Below are 18214 nucleotides of genomic sequence, written 5' to 3' on the forward strand. Positions count from 1 at the left end.
GATGGTCTGCTCTTGGATCTCAAAATGCTCTTTTATACATTTCTCTCGGAGGAGGGGGGGGGGGGGGGACATAAAACAACAAACAACCAAAACCAACCAACCAACCAAACAAACAAACAAACCCAAAACCAAACAACAAACAAAAAAGCCAACCAGAATTACGGATGGTGATTTCTGAATGAAGATATTTCCCCACAGGGCCAGTTACACAAAAACTTGAATATAAGTTAACTAAATTAAAACAGTGTGTCACAGGCCTATGGAAAAGAAGCCCAGACCTTCGGGCAGTTACTAACGGAGAGTGGGAAGGGAAAGGGATGAAGCCTCAAGCGCAGATAGACTAAAGAAATAAAATAACCAGGTGTGCACGCGGAAGGCCGAGGAGGTTCTTCAGAACATGAACTGAACTGCTGACGGTAATTTCTGTCTTTATATTTTTCTGAAATACAAATGTATTGGTAAGAACATTTGAGTTTTCTAATCAGAAGATTGGGAACTTGGGAGAAGTGCTGCATGAAGTCGCTCTGAGCTGAACTGCTCTCAGGCTGCTTGCCCTTCCCCCCCTTTCTTCTCTGTAAGTGCATCTGCAAAGCTTTGTCGGGGTGCAGTGTGTGGGGGTGGGGGCGCGGCTGAGGTGGGAGCCACAGCCTCCCAGCTCCACTCACCATTTCCTCTGCCTGGGATGCCATCACCAAAGAGCCAGCTCAGATGCTGTTCCCGTCTCTCCTCTGGACACTGCCTGCCACTCAACTCTGCCGCCTCTTCCTTCCTCCCAGGGGATTTTAATCTCACCTCCATTTTGCTTTTTGTCTTGCTATTTGCCTTTTCCAAGGCTCAGCTGTAATGCAAACGCAAGCCACACGAGGGCACCAGAGCCATGCTGGTACCTCCACCCAGTTACCCTTCTACGGACGGTCCTCCAAAGCAGAGGGAGGTCATAGGGGCCGCGGCAGGCCAGAAGTGTTCCCATTCAAGAGGGAGACAGTGGGGTAAAAATGGCTCACACGCTCAGAGGATTCCTCTAATCCCACCCCAGTTTCCTAGAACAGCACTGGCCAAAGAGATCCTCCAAGCTGTTGGCTCAAGGATTCTGCAACATCCACTTGCTGTGTGGCTTTCAGAAAGCCTCTGCCTCTCTGGTCCTCTATTTCCCTCTGTCCACTGCTTCCTCAAGGAAGGCGCTCATCTCCCTCCCCAGCTGGCCCCACTGGTCCACATCTAGTTCATGTTCCATGTTTTGTTACACACACACACACACACACACACACACACACACACACACACACACACACACACACACACACACCAAAAACAAAACAAATCAAACCCTCCAGACAAAAAAGTCAATCAGATGAGGTGCTTTCCTCCCTCTTAGGACTTCCTGGTTGCAGACCAGTGGCACTTGGGTCCTGGTTCAGCCCAAGAACATACTCTGTCTTCAGGTTCCAGACCAGCATGTCCTGTGGGTGCTTGGGGACCACCACTGTGCCGCGAGAGAGTAAGTCCTAAGGAAGGTTTTCTCTTGAGTAGGAAAAGCCGGTGGGTTCTTCTCCTGGGAGGTGAGGGTCCTCGTCATGCTAGGGTCCTCTGTGCTGCTCTGTATGTGATGGAGGGGCTTCCTTGCTTCAGGAGATTCCTTGCTGCAGGATGACGTCATTGTGACGATGGTGGTGTCAGGTCAAACAATGGGAAACCATAAGAGGCTCAGTGGCAGAGCACTTACCTAGCACACTCAAAGCCCTGGGTTTCATCGCGCGCGCACACACACACACACACACACACACACACACACACTTCCAATGTTACCCTGGGAGACATGGAGTATTGCTATGACACCACACCGGCCTGTCCAAGTCTCTGGATGACCCCAACACCTGATACCTTTACCTGGGACAGCCATGCCCCTCTAAGTTCCCTGGTGAACTCTTGCTTCTTTTCCAAGGCCCACCCTGTCCTGACTGCTGTAAGCAGATTCAGTCACCCACTCATCCCTGCCCCCAGAACGCCCGCTATGTATGACTTGTTCTGTCATGAGTAATTTCACAGTTGTTCCCATTGGCACCTCCTAAGGCTGGAGGCGGGGTCCACTCTCCTCGATATCCACCAGGAAATACTGTATCTGCTGAACCAATTAATTTGTTTCCATTTAAGCAGCTCATTAGGAACTGGACAGTGGTGACGCACACCTTTAATCCCAGCACTTGAGAGGCAGAGGCAGGCGGATCTCTGAGTTCCAGGCCAGCCTAGTCTATAAAGCGAGTCCAGGACAGGCTCCAAAACTACACAGAGAAACTCTTTCTCAAAAAAAAAAAAAAAAAAAAAAAAGCAGCAGCTCATCTGGGACTCAACTTCCCCATCCTGAGGGGAGCCAACTCTCAACTCTCCTGGAACTGCCTCCTTTGAGGGATGGCGCAGCTCAGCTTTGGCAGGCAGATCTGCCAACATTCCTGGGGCCCATGGTTGCATCTGAGAGGAACTAAACATGGAACATGGGGTACAGGACGTTTGGGAACAGGGCACTTGCACATTCAAAGTAACACATAAAATGGACCTCACAAGGTGGTTTATCACCCAGTCAGAACTCAGCGGGGCACCTTTCAGCTGGAAGGGAGCCATGGGGTCTCAGAGGTGCCTTTGAGATTTGAACATACCTTCTCAGGAAGTGCCAAGAGCAGATGTGACAGTTCTGACTGAATCACCTGGGGCCCCTGCAGGGGCATCCAAGGGTCATTCCAAAAGCCAGCCTGCTTGTCCCAGTGTTTCTGATGAGCTGATCCCAGGCTTGAGAGCACTTGTCATTCCCAGACCCTTGGTCAAGTGACACCAAACATCTAAGGGTCTTAACACTCCAAATCCTGGTCCCCTGACCACTGCTGTAGCAGAGCCTGAGGGTGGGTGTCTGCTTGTGACCTTCCTGCTCACACTCTGGTCACCAAAGGCCACCCACCAGCCAGAGTCGCCCAGATGGCCCCAAGACTCAGGCCTTTCACAACTTCCCTACAAAGGGTTGCTCAGAGAGCCACTCCAGAATATTCTGGAAGACTAGCAGATGGGCCCTTCCCACCTGGGCTGCCAAAAGGGCCCTTGACTCCACAGTAATCCAGGATGAGCTGCTGAAGTGGCCGGGACATTGTGGCCAATAATGAAGCCAGCAAAAAGAAAAGGAAACCAGTCCCGTGGCTCTGAGCACTGAGGGCCTGTGGTGACTGGAGGTTGTGTTCTCAAACAAAACGCTGAGACCGTGTAGCAGTGGCTCTTTTCCTCCTTACAGAACTCCAGCCCACTCCCCTCCCCCCATCAATTGGCAGATTAAAAAAAAAAGAAAAAGCCAAAACAAAAACCACATCCACGCCGCTGGTACCCTGAGTGTGAGGGTTTCTGAAATGAAAAAGCCCTTTCGATTGTTAGATGTCCAAGAAAACATGAACGCATGCTGACAGAGGAAACTGGCCACAGTTAGAGGAAGAGGGAGGGGTCCATGAAACAGGGAAAATTCCTTTTAGCATCTCCCATCCTGTAGGCCGGCTCCTTTGTATGCTCCAGTTCCTAAGGAGAGTGGGAGACCGGGCCTGGGGGGTTGGGGGTGGGGCTTCAGGAAGACAAGGCAGCGTCGGGAAGGAGGCCAGGAGTCCCTTACAGGAGCAAAGGCAGAGGGTATGGAACCCTACTCTGTGTCAGCAGCCGCACTCACTGGGACACGCCTCCAGGGAGGGCCCTGTGGCTCAGCGCACTTCAGGAAATGCCCTGCAGGCCTGACTCTGAACTTACCCAGGTGAAGGAAGCAAACAGAAGGACCCCAGGCCTGTCTCCCCACATCTCCCAAGCCCCAGTGGCTCTCCGGGAGAGTCAGGCCCCGGCAGCTGCTAGCTCATTTTCTTCTTCCTCCTCCATGAGGGGACACAGGTCATCACTTCAGGCCCTCCTCTCAGCAAGTCCCCTGAAGGGCATTTTGGGAAAAGGACAGTAGTGGAGGCCAGACTCCCACTACAGGCCACAGGGCAATGACCGAGGGGCGGGGGCCACTGAATGGACAAAGGGCCTAGGAAGATGATGCAGGATGGGGGTCGTCCGTGGAAGAAGAGATGGCAAGGAAATGGCTTGGCTTCAAGCTGCTGCAATCGATGGCAGCTGCCCAAAGGTGGCTTCCAGTTCTGTTCTGCCCCAACCTGACGGCAGCTGTGGCAGGTCTAGATCTACCTCAGGCCTCTGCATACTGGGCCTGAATCCATCCAAGGTAGCTGTGGGCCTTGACCAGCTTAAGTGTGTGGGCTCACTGGAGATGACCAAACTGTTCCCGGCTGTGCTCGTTCCACACGTACTGGGGGCAATGGTCATCAACCTTCCCGTCCAGTTAGACCACCCCGGTGGCTAGGACACGACTTTGGAAGAGGCTCTGGAACCTTCTTGGTCAGCCAGGGCAGCCATGCCTCTCACGCTGCCCACGGACAGAACAGAGGCAGGTGTGGTGGTTCATCTTCAAGAATAACTTGACTGGATTTAGAGTCAGCTAGGGGACACACCTCTGCACGTGTCTGTGGGCATGCTTCCTGGCCAGGAATTTGAAAAAGAGCAAGGTGTGTATATGGGAAGGTTTGATGGGGAAACAATACAATGATAATCTCAGAAAATAAGAGATAATAAAAACATGGGCTGTCCCAGGAGGACTACAGGAGACCACATGAGCACTCTGCCTTCTGACTGAGGCCACACTCTCGCCACCTCGGACTGGACCCCTAAACTGTGAGCTGATAAACTCTTTCCTTATATCACCTGTGTCCATCTTGTCACAGCAAGAAAGGTCTGTATGTATGAACACGCACAGAGGTACTTTTATCCACGTGGTGACCGAGAGAGTTCCATGTTCCTTGACAGGAATTCACGCTCCCCTAGGACAAGGTGACAGTGAGGCTATTCAGAGCCGATGGCAGCACCAGCTGCGGAGCCTGCTGGGCTGTTCATGAGCTGTGTGACCTTGGGAGGTCACCTGCCCCCCCAAACTCCAGCCTGTCTTTCCTCCACATGTTAAACACTTTTCAGGGCACAGTGTGACTGACTTGATAATGGGGAGAAAGCCCTTTGGAGACTCCTGGGGTGAACCTGACGGGTTAACTCAGCTTTGCCATCAGCACCATGGGTAGGAGGGGAGCTGGGTCAACTCGGAGGCCTCTGTCCATGGCTAGACTCAATGCAGGGTCTGGCTGCACGTTCGCACAGGCTGACCCATTCCTCTGGCCACCGTTTCTCCTGCTGAGGTGCAGTTCCTACAGTGGTTACTCCGGTGCCCAGAAAGTTGACAAGACCAGGCTGGAGCTCTCCATTCTCCTCCACAGAGCGTGCCATGCCAGCAAGCCAAGTTCAGGAAACACATCTTGCTTGGGAATTAAAACCAGCAGGCCAACATTTCTCTCTGCAGAGATCCTCTGAGATATGTTTAAAAAAATTAAAAAAAGGGCTAGTAATATATATTAAATGACTATTTTATTTACACACCCTATTCATAAATAATTGCATCCTCTTCGACTGCACATGGTTCCTTGACATCTAAAACGATTACAGAGTGTACATCTAAAAGTAGATAGAGCTTCCTCCGGTTTATAACATGGTCTCCAGTGTGTTTCCACTCCATATGCATACCCAGAGACGCAGACATGTACCAGAGGGTTGGCTCCCAGGGCCTCCTGGGCTCCCAGCACCATCGGGAAGACCTCGTCCACACACAGGTGAGTTCAGGACACCTGGAGAACAAAGAGATGCAGGCCAGGGCTCGGCCCCGCCCACTGCTGGGCCCCACCCACCACTGGAGCAGCTCCACCTTTGTTCACCCTGGAAGGCATCTCTTTGGATTGCAAATATTTTAATTCACAGAAACGCAAGGAGGGGGTGGGGCAAGGGCTAGGGCGGTGTGGCAGCAGGCCAGTCCCTCTTCATCCAGGCCTCTCCAACCCTGTAAGTGACAACAGCATTCTAAGACATGCAGTGGTGTGCTAGTACCATACACACGACACACAGGGGACACCGATGGCAACACAGAGAGCTGGCCGGTGCCCTGCCAGCTCCTCCAAGTATCAGGCTTGGTCACAGAGCAGGGTGAGGCTGGTCCTTTCACAGAGTCCGCACAGCCACTGGGTAAAGGAGGGACAAGTGCTCCGCTCCTTTGATGGGTAGCTTCCTGGTGGTGTAGTAGTGGATGACTTCCGGGACACTGTCGAAAGGGGGACTGTTCTGACCCAGAACATACTTCTCTTTGGTCTTGGCCAGTTTCATGTGCATAAAGCCCTGGTTGCTCCTGTGAAGGAAACACAGATGTCAGAGGGTGTGCCCGGTGCCAGGGAGCCGCTTGCTTATGTAAAGATTGCATCTGGGGGTGGGTAAAAGCCCAGCCTGTCTACAGGGACCTGTTTAAACCTTGTAAGTATACAAGATGTCCCAAACTGAGAGCAGCCTTGGCCAGTGTGGTATGTAGCCAACAGCAGACAAACTGTTCTTCTCTTAGATCTTAGAGGGTAACTGTCTCAGGGAAGGAGCAACTCAGTCAGAAACTACACTTCCCAGCTTCCCTAGGGCACAGTTAGTTAGCTCATGACAAGCTATATAGCAATGGAATGTGGGCGGAATGTTTGCTCTCTACCAAGCATGGTTTAGGTAACTGCTCTTTGCCAGCAGTCTCCCAGGCACCCCAAGTCAGAGTTCCTTCGTTCACACCAATGGCCTGAAGACAATGCTGACTCTATCTGCACTTGACTTTCTAAGCTGTGGCAACATATGCCCACCCCCAGCCCCCTTCAAGACTCAGTTTCCCCAAGAGCCTAAGGAAGAGCAGGGCCGTCTCAGTGCCCTGCCCCCGCCCCCCACTTCAGATCTGTCCAGAACATCTTGAAGAAACTGAAAGAGAAGCAATGGCAGTTTTCCACTGCTGGGAGCCCACGTGCCCTGGTCCATCCCAGCCTGCACTCTATCAGCATGCCAGGTGGGTACAGCTCTTGGAGGACGAAGGCCACTGTCTCAACTGTTGGCATACTGCGTCCCAGAAGACCTCTCCCATTAGAGGTCCCAGGCTCTAGTCATACTCTGGCTCACACAGGCCTCCATCACCCCGTGTGCAGGCTGCCACTTCCTGTTCATTCACCCAAACCTGACCTGTGCCCATTCCTGTGGCACTGTGCAATTTACACCCAGTGTCTATCATCTGTTAAGACACCTAAGGTTTCTGACTGGGAATGTGCCACTACGTTAGGGCCTGGCAACTTGTGAACGGCCCTAGGGACCCAGCAGCCAGGGCCACTTAGGGGAGCCAAGAGCCCCATGTGGACTCTGGGGGCTGTGGCCTTCCTGAGTCCCAGTTCCCTTTCCGGTTTCTATTCCAATGGGGGCCTTAAACCCGATCTGTCCTCTGGGTAGAACGGACCCCCCAAAACCTGCTATTTTCTCCAAATGGGTAGAAGAAATATTTAATGACGCGCAGGCACCTAGCGATACATCTGCGCATAATAATGTATTTAGAGATGTCACCCTGGGCTTAAAGGAAATCGTTCAGAGAGCAATTACATTTCGAGAGAGAATAGTCTTGAGAAGAACTGAAATTTAAATCAAGCGTTTTAAGGCTGTGATGCTCTAATTACACAGCCTGTGGCAAGCTCTGCTCCGAAGCGAAGGGTCACCACACCCGAGAATCACCTCCGTGCTAGAGGAGGTGCTGTGTGGAGTGCTAACTCAGACACCTGGAAAAGCCAGCCAGATGTCACACAGAAAACAAAGCCCAGTGTGGCCAAGGACTTGTGCCCCAGCATGATGTAGAGCCTGCAAATACCAGCCAGCTTGGAAAGGACATGGAGCTGCAGTGACACACGGAAGATGTCCACGAGGCCTGCCCAGCCTGGCCGGTATGCAAGGATGTGTGACCAGGAGTCACCACTCTCCTCTGGGGGTGTGAACTTCCACACTCACACCCGAGGGAGCAGGGCAGAGGACCTCTAAGACAGAGGGCAGCAGTAGCTCTTACAGGCTGACATCACAGCTCCCCACACTTCCAGGGGTCAGAGCAGGGCAGGGAGCGCATAAGGTTGGGGATTAGGACGAGATTTCCACACTGGATCCTTGTGCCATCTAGCAGGCAGCCAGGGTGGTAACAGCTTTAACAGTGACAGGTGGAGGAAGTTATGCCCATTCCCAGGCAGTAGACAGGGGAACTGGCCCCTGCGCTTCCTATGCACATAGGGGCCTTGAGGTACCCACAGCAATCAGTAGCAAGGCCCACTTCTCTCTGGGGGGCCTCTCCCAGAATCCTCTCCAGACTTTAGTGCTGCACATGAAGCCAGGCATGGTAGCAGGAGCGGCAGGAAGGCCTAAGTGATGCCCTCTCCATACAGAGTGTCCAAGCAATGGCAGGTCAGAGACCAGAGGGGCAGTGGAAGACCACACATAAAACTGTCCCAGGAACGGGGAATGGCCTGTCCCCACCAGTGAAGCTCCTGGAAATGAGGACAGGATGGTGACCCGACCCCAAGGGGTTCTTGGCTCTTCAGTCTCTTCAAGGTCATGTGACACCCCCCCCAACCCTCCAAAGAAGTACAGGGTGGCATTACAACCTGGCTGGTCCTAAGAGATTTAAGGGTGCCAATTAGGGGTGGTTTTACCACTTGCAACACTACACAAACAGGCAGCAGGTGTTCGGGTGTGTTTTTACTGTCTCCTTGACATAACCTGGAATCACCAGGGATGTTTCATTGGGAGAATTGTCTGGATCAGGTTGGCCTTTAGGCAGGTCAGGTGTGCGTCTGGATTGTTTACTGGTTCTCTGCTCTTGACTGTGGATGTGGTATGATCAGCGGTCTCGAGTTCCTGCCTGGAGATTCCCTCAATGATGAACTGGAACCCAGAGTTGTTAATCAGATAAACGCTCCTTCCCAAGCTGCTCTTGTCTGGGTTTCTTTTATCCTCTTTTGCAGAAGGTTCTTACTGTGTAGCCCTGGCTGGCTTTGAGCTTGCTATGAAGGCAAGGATGGCCTCGAACTCACAGAGATCTGTCCGTCTTTGTCTTCCTCATGGTGGGATCAAAGGTATGTACCAACAAACCCAGCCCGGGCAGGGTGTTATCACAGCAACAGAAATCAAGCTATAACAGAAGGGCGACCATCAAACCTCTGTGGGGAGCAGAGGGGTGCATCAGATCAAGGGTACGCACAGGGAGGCTGTGGCTGCTCGTAACGAGATGGGTTAGTGAAAACAGCCTGTAGCCACTGTACACTCACCCCTTTGATACCCTGGAGCAAACAGGCCAGAGAGGCACCCAGCAAGGGGCTTCAGATGCACCAGAGCTCTGTGCTTACGTTCGGGGCCAGGTGAGTGGGCTCTAGGCAGAGCCTGTCCTAGCCTCCTCTTCAAGGCATGGTGGCTCCGGGATGGCACCTTTCCCAGGGAGCTCTGACAGGCTCCTGCCAACTGTTTCTTTGTTGGCTCTGTCTCCTTTGATAGGACATCTTGTGAGAGCCAAGTCACAATTAGGGGTGTTTCTGCTGGGTGACCTGTCTAATGAGTCTTGTAAGGCCCAGGGAGGTGGGGTGCTGGGGCTGTCAGGGCACTTAGATCGCTCATTACCATCACAAAAAGCACCTCCTTGTCACTGTCCCCAGGATTAGCAAGCATGCCTGGTGTGTGCTGGCCTAATAACAGGCCCCACCTCGCCTCCTAATCATGAGCTTTAATAAAACATCACTCAGCCCACAGCTGCCCGCCGCTGAGCCAGGGTACGAGGCCTCACCTCTCGCTTTTAGACCTAATTGCTTGATGCATATTTCATGAAGAATCCTGGGTAATAGTTATGTTAAATCGTTTCTTTTCATGATGAAATGACTTAAAAACACTTGCATATAATATTTATGTGGGAGGAAGGAGAAAATAGCCCCGTGGGATTAGCACGGCAAGACTGGCCGCACAGAAGGGGTTTCTGCCCCACCCCGCCCTGAAAGCTGCTTCCCTGGGCCAAGTGCTTCTTTACACTGTCCTTCAGCTCCCAATGGCCATTCGGACTCAGGGGACTCGCTTAAACCCCCACCAGACACAGAGCTAAGCTTCCATATCTAGCATCACTCGCAGATGGGGAAACTGAGGCTCAGGAAAGATGGGGCCAGGATCTAGATCTGAATCCTTCCTTTCTCTCTTCCTCCAGGGACATACCCCCAGGCTGGCCTCAAGCTTGCTATGTAGTTAAAAATGGCCTTGGGCTCCTGATCCCAACTCTCAACTGCTAAATAGATGTCTTCAACCATGCTGGCCTCACACCTCTGTCTCTTGGACTCAGCAGCGTGAGCGCCCTTCTCAGCCTGGCACCCAGGACCTGCGGCTTCTACTGTGATCTCATCTTCTCTGACCAGTGGCCCAATCGGATGGGTGAGGTGGGTGTTTGCCCTAAGCTTTGTAGAACCCACTTGGCAAGCCTATCTCTGCTCACTCTTGACACTTCCCAGCACCCGCCAAGGCATTCCAGGCATGCCATCCTTTCTCCACTGGCTGCCTAGTCAGGGTCTGCTTAGAGCAAGGAACTGAGGCCCTGACTCCTTGCCAGCTGTAAACTCTGGAGGGCAGGTTGGGGAGTGAGCCCAGAAAGGCTGGGGCGGGGGTGGGGAGTGGGGAGGTGCTCTCAGAGGACAATCCTGTAGGGTGGGTACAACGGTCCACGCCTTTCAAAGCATGACATTTTTACAGTAGGTCAGACTCCTTCCTTGGCGTTCAGACTCACCCCTGGGATCCCTGAGCTGCCCACTGCCCTTTCCATGGGCTCACATGCATATGCATAAACCACAAATCTAAGACCAGTTTCGTCCCTAAATTCTGTCTTCCTGAGGGTGTAGCCATGCATCTGAAATACACTCGGCAACTGAGGGAGGTGGAGGGTGCCTAGTCTGTCCTCCACTACAGAGGAAGGGCTATGCTTTGAGGCCTCAGAGGACAGGCTCTGTGTTCAGCATACAGGGCAGACCATCTGCCCACGACGGACAAGTACATTTGTGCTAAGCTGATGGGGAGCAAGGTCCTGCTCTAAAGACAAGCCTCTGTGATGCTGAGAGACAAGACTGGTTTGAAAGATAACCATGGCCAAGTCCCTCCACAGCCACACAGCAGCTGCAAAACAGGCAGTCTCTGGCATAACCCTACCTTTCAGCTGGCTTTACAACTCAGACCTCTACTCCCCTTCACCCTTCCAAACAAAGTCTTGCTATGGAGCCCAGGCTGGCTTTGAACTCATGATCTTCCTGCCTCCCAAAGTGCTTGGATTTTATGAAGGTAAACTCAGATATCCCTACCTAGTTGGACCTTGAGGGACATGGTGCTGGGACTGCATCCCTAGGGAAACTCTCCTCACATCTGGGAAGCAGGTGTTCCAGCAGGGTACATGTTCCAGCAGGTGACCTGAGAGTACAGTATCACCACCATCCACTGCATGGCTGCTCTGTGGGGGTTTATACAACCTCACAGCAACCAAAAGACAGGCCCCCCTAGCCTTAACTTCTGGGTGGAGAAAGCCAGTTGACGGAACTGCCTAAGAAGGAGTGAGCCTTTTATCTCTCCTGGTGACACTTTGGACTGGCCCTTGTGACGAGACAATCAGATAGCATTCAGTAGGTACAGCCTCAGGTTTTGAGAGGAGGAAGAGTTCTACTCCATGGGGAGCCACAGTGATCACTAGGTAATTTCTCTATGGACACCTTTTTGTTTTTTAAAAAGATAGGGTCTTTGCTAGGTAGAGGTGACTCAAACTGTAATCCCAGCACTCAGGAGGTAGAGGCAGGTGGATCTCTGTGAATTTGAGGCCAGCCTGGTCCTACAAAGTAAGATCCAGGGCAGCCAGAACTGTTACACAGAGAAACCCTGTCGGGGGATGAAGGGGGGGAAGTTAGGTGGGGAACAGGGTCATGGGGCTGGAGAGATGGCTCAGCGGTTAGGAGAACTGGCTATTCTTTCAGAGGACCCAGGTTCAATTCCTAGCACCCACATGGTGGCCCACAACTGTCTGTAACTCCAGTTCCAGGGAATCTGACACCCTCACACAGACACACAGGCAGGCAAAACACCAATGCACATAAAAATAAAAAAACAGCTGGGTGGTGGTGATGCACATGTTTAATCCCAGCACTTGGTAGGCAGAGGCAGGCAGATCTCTGAGTTCAAGGCCAGCTGGATCTACAGAGCGAGTTCCAAAACAGCCAAGGTACCCAGAGAAACCCTGTTTAGAACCCCGCCCCAAGACAGGGTCTTGTTATGTAGCCTAGGCTCACCTCAAATTTGAACAGTGCTGGGAATTAGAGGTGTGGTCACCATAGCAGGCGGTGCTGCCCAGGGCCTGACCACCTGAGATGCCTGAGAAGCTCTGGACTGTTCTCTGGATTCGTGACAAAGGTAGGTAGGTGGACTGGCACTAACTGTAGATGCCCGCTGCACAGATGTGAAAAACAAATGCCAATGTGACAGAGAAGCCATCTTCTGGGTCACAGGGCACGGACCTGGGAGCTCCCCAAGCTGTGTGAGCAGAACAGGTGTCCTTTGCTACGGATGGTGCTGTCCCCAAGAGCTGGTGTCCCCAAGAGCTGGTGGGACAGAACAGGCTGAGAGGACTGTAGGGTGACCCCTGCAGCCACCACCTCCAAAGGCCTTCACAGTGACAAGCGGTGAACAATGTCTACATGTAATCCCTGCTGAGCCCAACAGTGTGATTTATAGCCAAATTATTACATTTTCGGTAAAGGAACTAGCAGGGACCAGCCTTCCTCAAGCTCTCAGCCACAGCCCAGGGTGCGGGCCTTCTGTAAATCATAATGTATCAATGCAGACCCATCCTCAGGACAGACAGGCAGGCAGGTAGACAGAGAGAGGTGAAGGCTTGCTCTCAGACGCAGAGAGGAGGCAGAGCAAGACGAGACCATCCAGGACAATTTTCTTAGGGAAAAATCCACATGAAGCGTCAGGCTAGCAGCCGTGAAGGACAAGACTTGGGCAGGAAGTGAGCCTCACGTGTGCTGAGCTATGCAAACAGCGTGGTAGGTTTGGCAAGTGTCTATCCTGGGTCAGTGTTCCCATCCATCCTGATTCATGTGTGAACACACAAAACCTGCAGGAGGGCTGGCAGTGGCGGCCAGCGCCAGTCCCTGCACTGACTGAAGTCCCAGATCGTGGTTCAGTCTGATCCCAACTGACGCCATAGGACATCCTCTGTCTCTGGGCTTCAGGGGCCCTCTGCAAAAGGTGGAGGACATTTTTCCACCAATGTTCTCAAGCCAGTGAGAGACATGCTGCCCCGGGGGAGGGGGGTGGGGCAGTGAGGAATAGGGACACTGGGCTTGGAGGCAGACACAGCCTAAAGCAGGAGTCATGAACCTGGGCCAAATGAGATGGACAGAACCCACTCAAGACAACTGGACAGGCCTCTCTCAGACCACATTCTCCTTAGGAGATGGAGACTCTCAACTGGGCCCGTCACCCCAGCTGCCCCGAGAGGGAGTTGGCAACGTCTGGGCAGTCCAGGGCTTTGCATCTAGTCGGGAGCCAAGGATGACTCTAAGTGGATAGTAACACACAAAACAGAACCCAGCCTAGAATGTCAATAGTGTCAAGTGCAAAGCCACACTCCTCCTCCTTAGTTACCAGTTCAGGAATCACACCTAGCTGTCCTCCCAGACACTTTCAGGATAAACAAATGTGACCGCTTGGTTAAGGCAAGGCCATCTGGCTCCTTGGTAAAGGCTCAAAACATAACACAGGACTGGCCAAACGGCTTGGTTCCCAGGGCTTCTAGATGACTTCCAAGACCAAGCCTGGCGCCTATCCCTATTCCCAGAACCAAATTGCGGAGCCCATATCTCACAGGAGGAGGACACTCCTGGGCGTGAGAGCTACTGTACTTGGGAGACAAGGATAGATACAACCCAGGGTCCTAGGCCAGACCGCCCTGGGTCTGAGGCTCATGCTACCCCAAGCCATATCCCTTTACAATCACTACTTGATCTGAGCAAAGGGGTTCTCACTACCTGTTTAAGGGCTGTTCTGAGGTTTTGAGGTCTGAGCAGGCAGGGTCTCTTCTGGTGCAAAAGTAGGGCCCAGGGCCGGCCCCCCAATATGGGCCTCACTTCCCCTGCTGGGCAGAAACTGCCACACAACTGCTGCCCATCTGCTGTGTCTGCTGGCTCGTCTATCTGGGCCCAGAACCAGCATGTCCCCTCCAAGCCTGTCTGGTCTGCTGTTCATGGCCAAACTGGCAACCTCAAACTCACGATGGCCAAGTTGCCCTCCGGCCGCAGTCCCCTACTTAGGAGGAAGCCTGGGTAATGGACCCAGCTTTGTCACTGAGTATCAGTGGGCAGAGCAGGTGACACTGGCCTGAGATTCACTTCCCCACACCCAGCAATATTTCATGGGACTCTAAAGTATACCATTTCCACCCAGCTGGTATCTCAGGCCTGTAATCCCAGCTGTCTGGTAGGTTGAGACAAGAGAACTGCAAGTTCAAGGACAGCCTGGGTTAAAGAGTGAGTTTAAGGTCACCCTGGGTAACTTCAAGAGCCTGTGTGAAAATATAAACAAAAGGGTGCAGTTCAGTTGTAGAGCACCTGCCTTGTATGCATGAGGACTGAGGTTCAGCCTCCCATACTGCAAAAACAACCAAACCCACATGTGAGGGGTCCCCCATGAGGATTGGAGGAAGAAAGTAGGGTGTGGTGGGAACTCCTAGAACCCCAACATTTGGGGAGCAGAGGCAGGAGGATCTGGAGTTTGAGGCTAGCCTGGGCTAGTCAGTAAGTTTAAGGCCAACCCCTGTGACTTAAAATCCTGTTTCAAAAAGCCAAAGTGGAGAAGTCTCTCTATTAATAAACACAGTCTATCAGTAAGCACGACCTCTAGTGTGGGTGCCCACAGAGGCTTTCTAGTGAGGGCTTTCTCAGGGCCTGGGCTTGCTTTACCCAACAGGGCTGCATAACAAGATGATTTGGTCATGGGCGTGTTTACCAGGTGTTTGGAAGGGTCTATCTACACTTGGCTGTACAGTGTGCTTTGATCTTGCAAGGGGGAGTTCTTTTCCCTCTTCTCTTGGCATATTATAAAAAGCCCTCTTCAACTAAAGGATGGGGCTGTGGGGTATTGATCCAGGCCTTCCCGAAGCTATCCTGTGTTTATCTCTTTCTTCTTGTCGGCTAGGTTTCTCTTTCTATCTGGTATTTCATCATTCCTCTCTCCTCCTCCTAAAAACCCTCCAAAGGTGGGGGCTGGAACCCAATGTATTCAGAGCTTCTCAGAAAGCAGAGTCACAGAGAGGCCCAGCAAGGGGCAGGGCTGAATCCTCTACTCCCTCTGTGATCTGTCCATGCCACAGAGCTCTATGAGGTCAAGAGGGCAGGAGAGGAAGCGGCTACCTTCCAACACCATCTATGGTCTCTGAGGTTAGGCTGGGCTTAACAGTCCTCTAACCCCAGGCTGGTTTTCTCCTCCCTGGAAGTTCAAAGGTGTATGGTGGACTGCCAACTGCCCAGACACATAACAGTGATTCCCAGTGGGAAAAATCCCAGCTGTCTTCAGGAAATCAGGCAGTAGTCTCTCTGAGCTCAGGGTTCAGAGTTCAGGGTCCTGGCCTGCTTCCTCCTTCAAGGCCTCAGTTTCCCCATGTATATACAATGAAGACAGGGGACTAGATGATCATGGAGGTCCCAACCACTCAAACCTTGAAGCCCGATGTCTGAAGGAGCAGAGTTCTCAAAAAACTGTTCCTTAGGATGTTTCCTTGAAGACACTTCCCAGACTTGCTGCTCCCCAGGCCTCTTTGGGCCAGAATCTACCTTTGGTGTGTTTTGCAGAGGGTTCTGACCTGTTGAAACTTGAGAAGCATCTTTCTAGTTGCATCTGAGGAGGAAAATGCCTGATATCCAGATGTTTTGTGTGAGCACTGCATGTTCTCGCTGCTCCCCTGCAGCACTGGGGAGCTCAGTCTCCAGCCAAATACCCCACTACTGGGTCCCCACTGAGCTGAAATTCACTCATCACAGTGGGCAGCTGGTAGCTGCAGCGCCAAGCTCTGATTCCCACAGGTCCTGGGCATTCCATTCATCCTGGGAAGGCCAAAGAGGAGTGCCAGGGGCAACTCCTCTCCAACTGTCCTCCGGGGCACCATGTCCTGCCCTTCCCACCATAGACACTCGGGTTCACAACCCAATTGGCCTGGCTGGTGTCGCTGGTGGGCTTGCCTAGCTAGGCCGTATGTACACAACTCCATCATTAATGGTGTGTATCTGCTGACCTCCTGAGGGCACCTTTTTCCTCTCCCTCCTCCCTGTCTGAAAGAACAGGACTCTACTGACTCCCCATGGCCATTAGGTGCAGAAAGTTCTCGCCTCTCTTCCAAACCAAAGGACACGTGTTCAAGATAGCTAACAAGCAAAAGCCACAGCTTAGACCACACTTAGAAGATCGACAATTCCAAAAGGTCACAATCACTTCTCAGTTGTCTGGGCTTCTGGAGGGCAAACCTACTCATGCTGGACGTTCGTTCTGGCAGCTCACCAACATCCTCTTTCCACACGGTAGAGAATTTTCTCAAAATTAAATCTCTGGCTCCTTGCTCCCTAATGAAATTGATTTCTGCCTTGATACACAACAAAGCCTCCATTTTATTATTTGGCCAGGGTTTGGCCACATTAATTATGTTTTTTTTTTTCCCCAGCATGGCTGCAAGTAATTAGTTACAGTTACTCACCATCAGAACTGACTGTTAAAAGTGTGAACCCCACAGTGTCAACCCTGGATGGTGTTTTGGATTTGGAACCATTCTGGACAGAAATGATTACCTCCACAGCCTGAACATTAGAACTCAGAAGGGGTATGCTGCTCTGCGGAGGTGGAACATTCAGTCTAGGTGCTCAGGTCTCAAAGTCCAGGTGTCCAAGTCTCTTGTCCCAAGCTTGTCATTGTCCCTGGCACCACTCCACCTGCCTCAGAGGACACTGTTCACAGCCTTTTTAAGTTGGTTCTTAACACCAGTGACCAGGTACTCCACGAGGCTTCAGGGTGGAGGGCAGATGCCTCACACCTCACGGAAGGCTATGTCTAGCACACTGCTTGCTCTGTGCAAGCCAAGATGTGGTGGAGAACTGTGTAAAGGACGCAGGACTATGATTACTGGTGGCTAGCATAGCTAGGTGAGTAATCCCTGACTTCCCCGAGACCCTCATCTTGAGATGCAAAGTGGGATGCTGTGGGGAGTGAGTGGCCACCACTGGGCAGGAGTGCCCAGGGTTCTAAACTTACAAGATACACTCCTGATCACAATCTCTCTGGTGGCCTCATGGTCACCCTGGGGAAGACGATCAGAGCCTCTAGCCACAGAGAGATCTAGACCCAGAGAGATGCAGGGTCAACTCAGTACATGACTTAGGGGTCAGCAGCCTTCACTAAGAAGGCAACATAGAAAGTAGGGTCCCCAAGTTTAGACAGCCCAGTTTAAATGTGGGAACAAACTTTGGGTGACATTTTACAAGAGCCAGTCCATCCACATGATGGGTGAGGAGACACGGCTGGGGCCTCTCACCCATCCCCAACCTAAGCATCTTTGTTTGTCATGCTTCCACAAGAGACAGTGTCCCCAGTGCCCTCCTTTCAAATGTTATGTTATATTATGGTGCAGAGTCTGGACCGAGGTCCCCCACAGGCTCATGCTGTGAACAACTGCTCCTAGCTGCTGGTGCTCGTTTTGGGAGGAGCTACAAGAACCTTAGGGGTGGGTCTGAGCTGGGGAGGGAGGTCACTGGCAGTGAATCTTGAGGCTTAGACCTGCCTTGGTCTACCCGGCTGTTTCCTAACCTACAATGATGTGAGCAGTCTCCACCACACTCTCCCACCACACAGTGAGCCACTCAGCCGCCTCGTCTGCAGTTATTCCTTTTAGACACTGGTCCCAGCACCGGGGTGGTTGATGCAAGCTCCGTACAGCCTCTAAGGCCCGGTCCACATGTTACCACCTCCAGGACGCCTGCCTCCTAATGCCCGAGCATCTGAGAGTGTGGCAGGGTGAACCCCACACCCGGAGGCCATCAGCCACATGTGGATTTTAAAAAGGAAAACTTTCAAAAGGGGCGGGAAAGACATTCTATTTAAAGCATTTCTAATAAGTCAGCCTTGCCAAATCCAACCGTCTCTGCTATTCCTCTAGGGTGAAGTAATCTTAAAAAGAAAGAAACAA

General features: G+C 52.2%; 1 protein-coding gene across 1 annotated transcript in view; it reads right to left on the minus strand.

Annotated features, from left to right (window-relative positions):
* Positions 1-5459: 5459 nt before the first annotated feature.
* The window catches only part of Shb (SH2 domain containing adaptor protein B), a 115821-nt gene continuing 103066 nt past the window's right edge, over positions 5460-18214 (minus strand). Inside the window, exon 6 of the mRNA XM_036178564.1 lies at positions 5460-6286. Coding sequence (XP_036034457.1) covers positions 6103-6286 — 184 coding nt within the window. The 3' untranslated portion in view covers positions 5460-6102. The remainder of the gene's footprint in view (positions 6287-18214) is intronic.

Source organism: Onychomys torridus, chromosome 2 (assembly GCF_903995425.1).
Source record: "Onychomys torridus chromosome 2, mOncTor1.1, whole genome shotgun sequence".
NCBI lineage: Eukaryota > Metazoa > Chordata > Mammalia > Rodentia > Cricetidae > Onychomys > Onychomys torridus.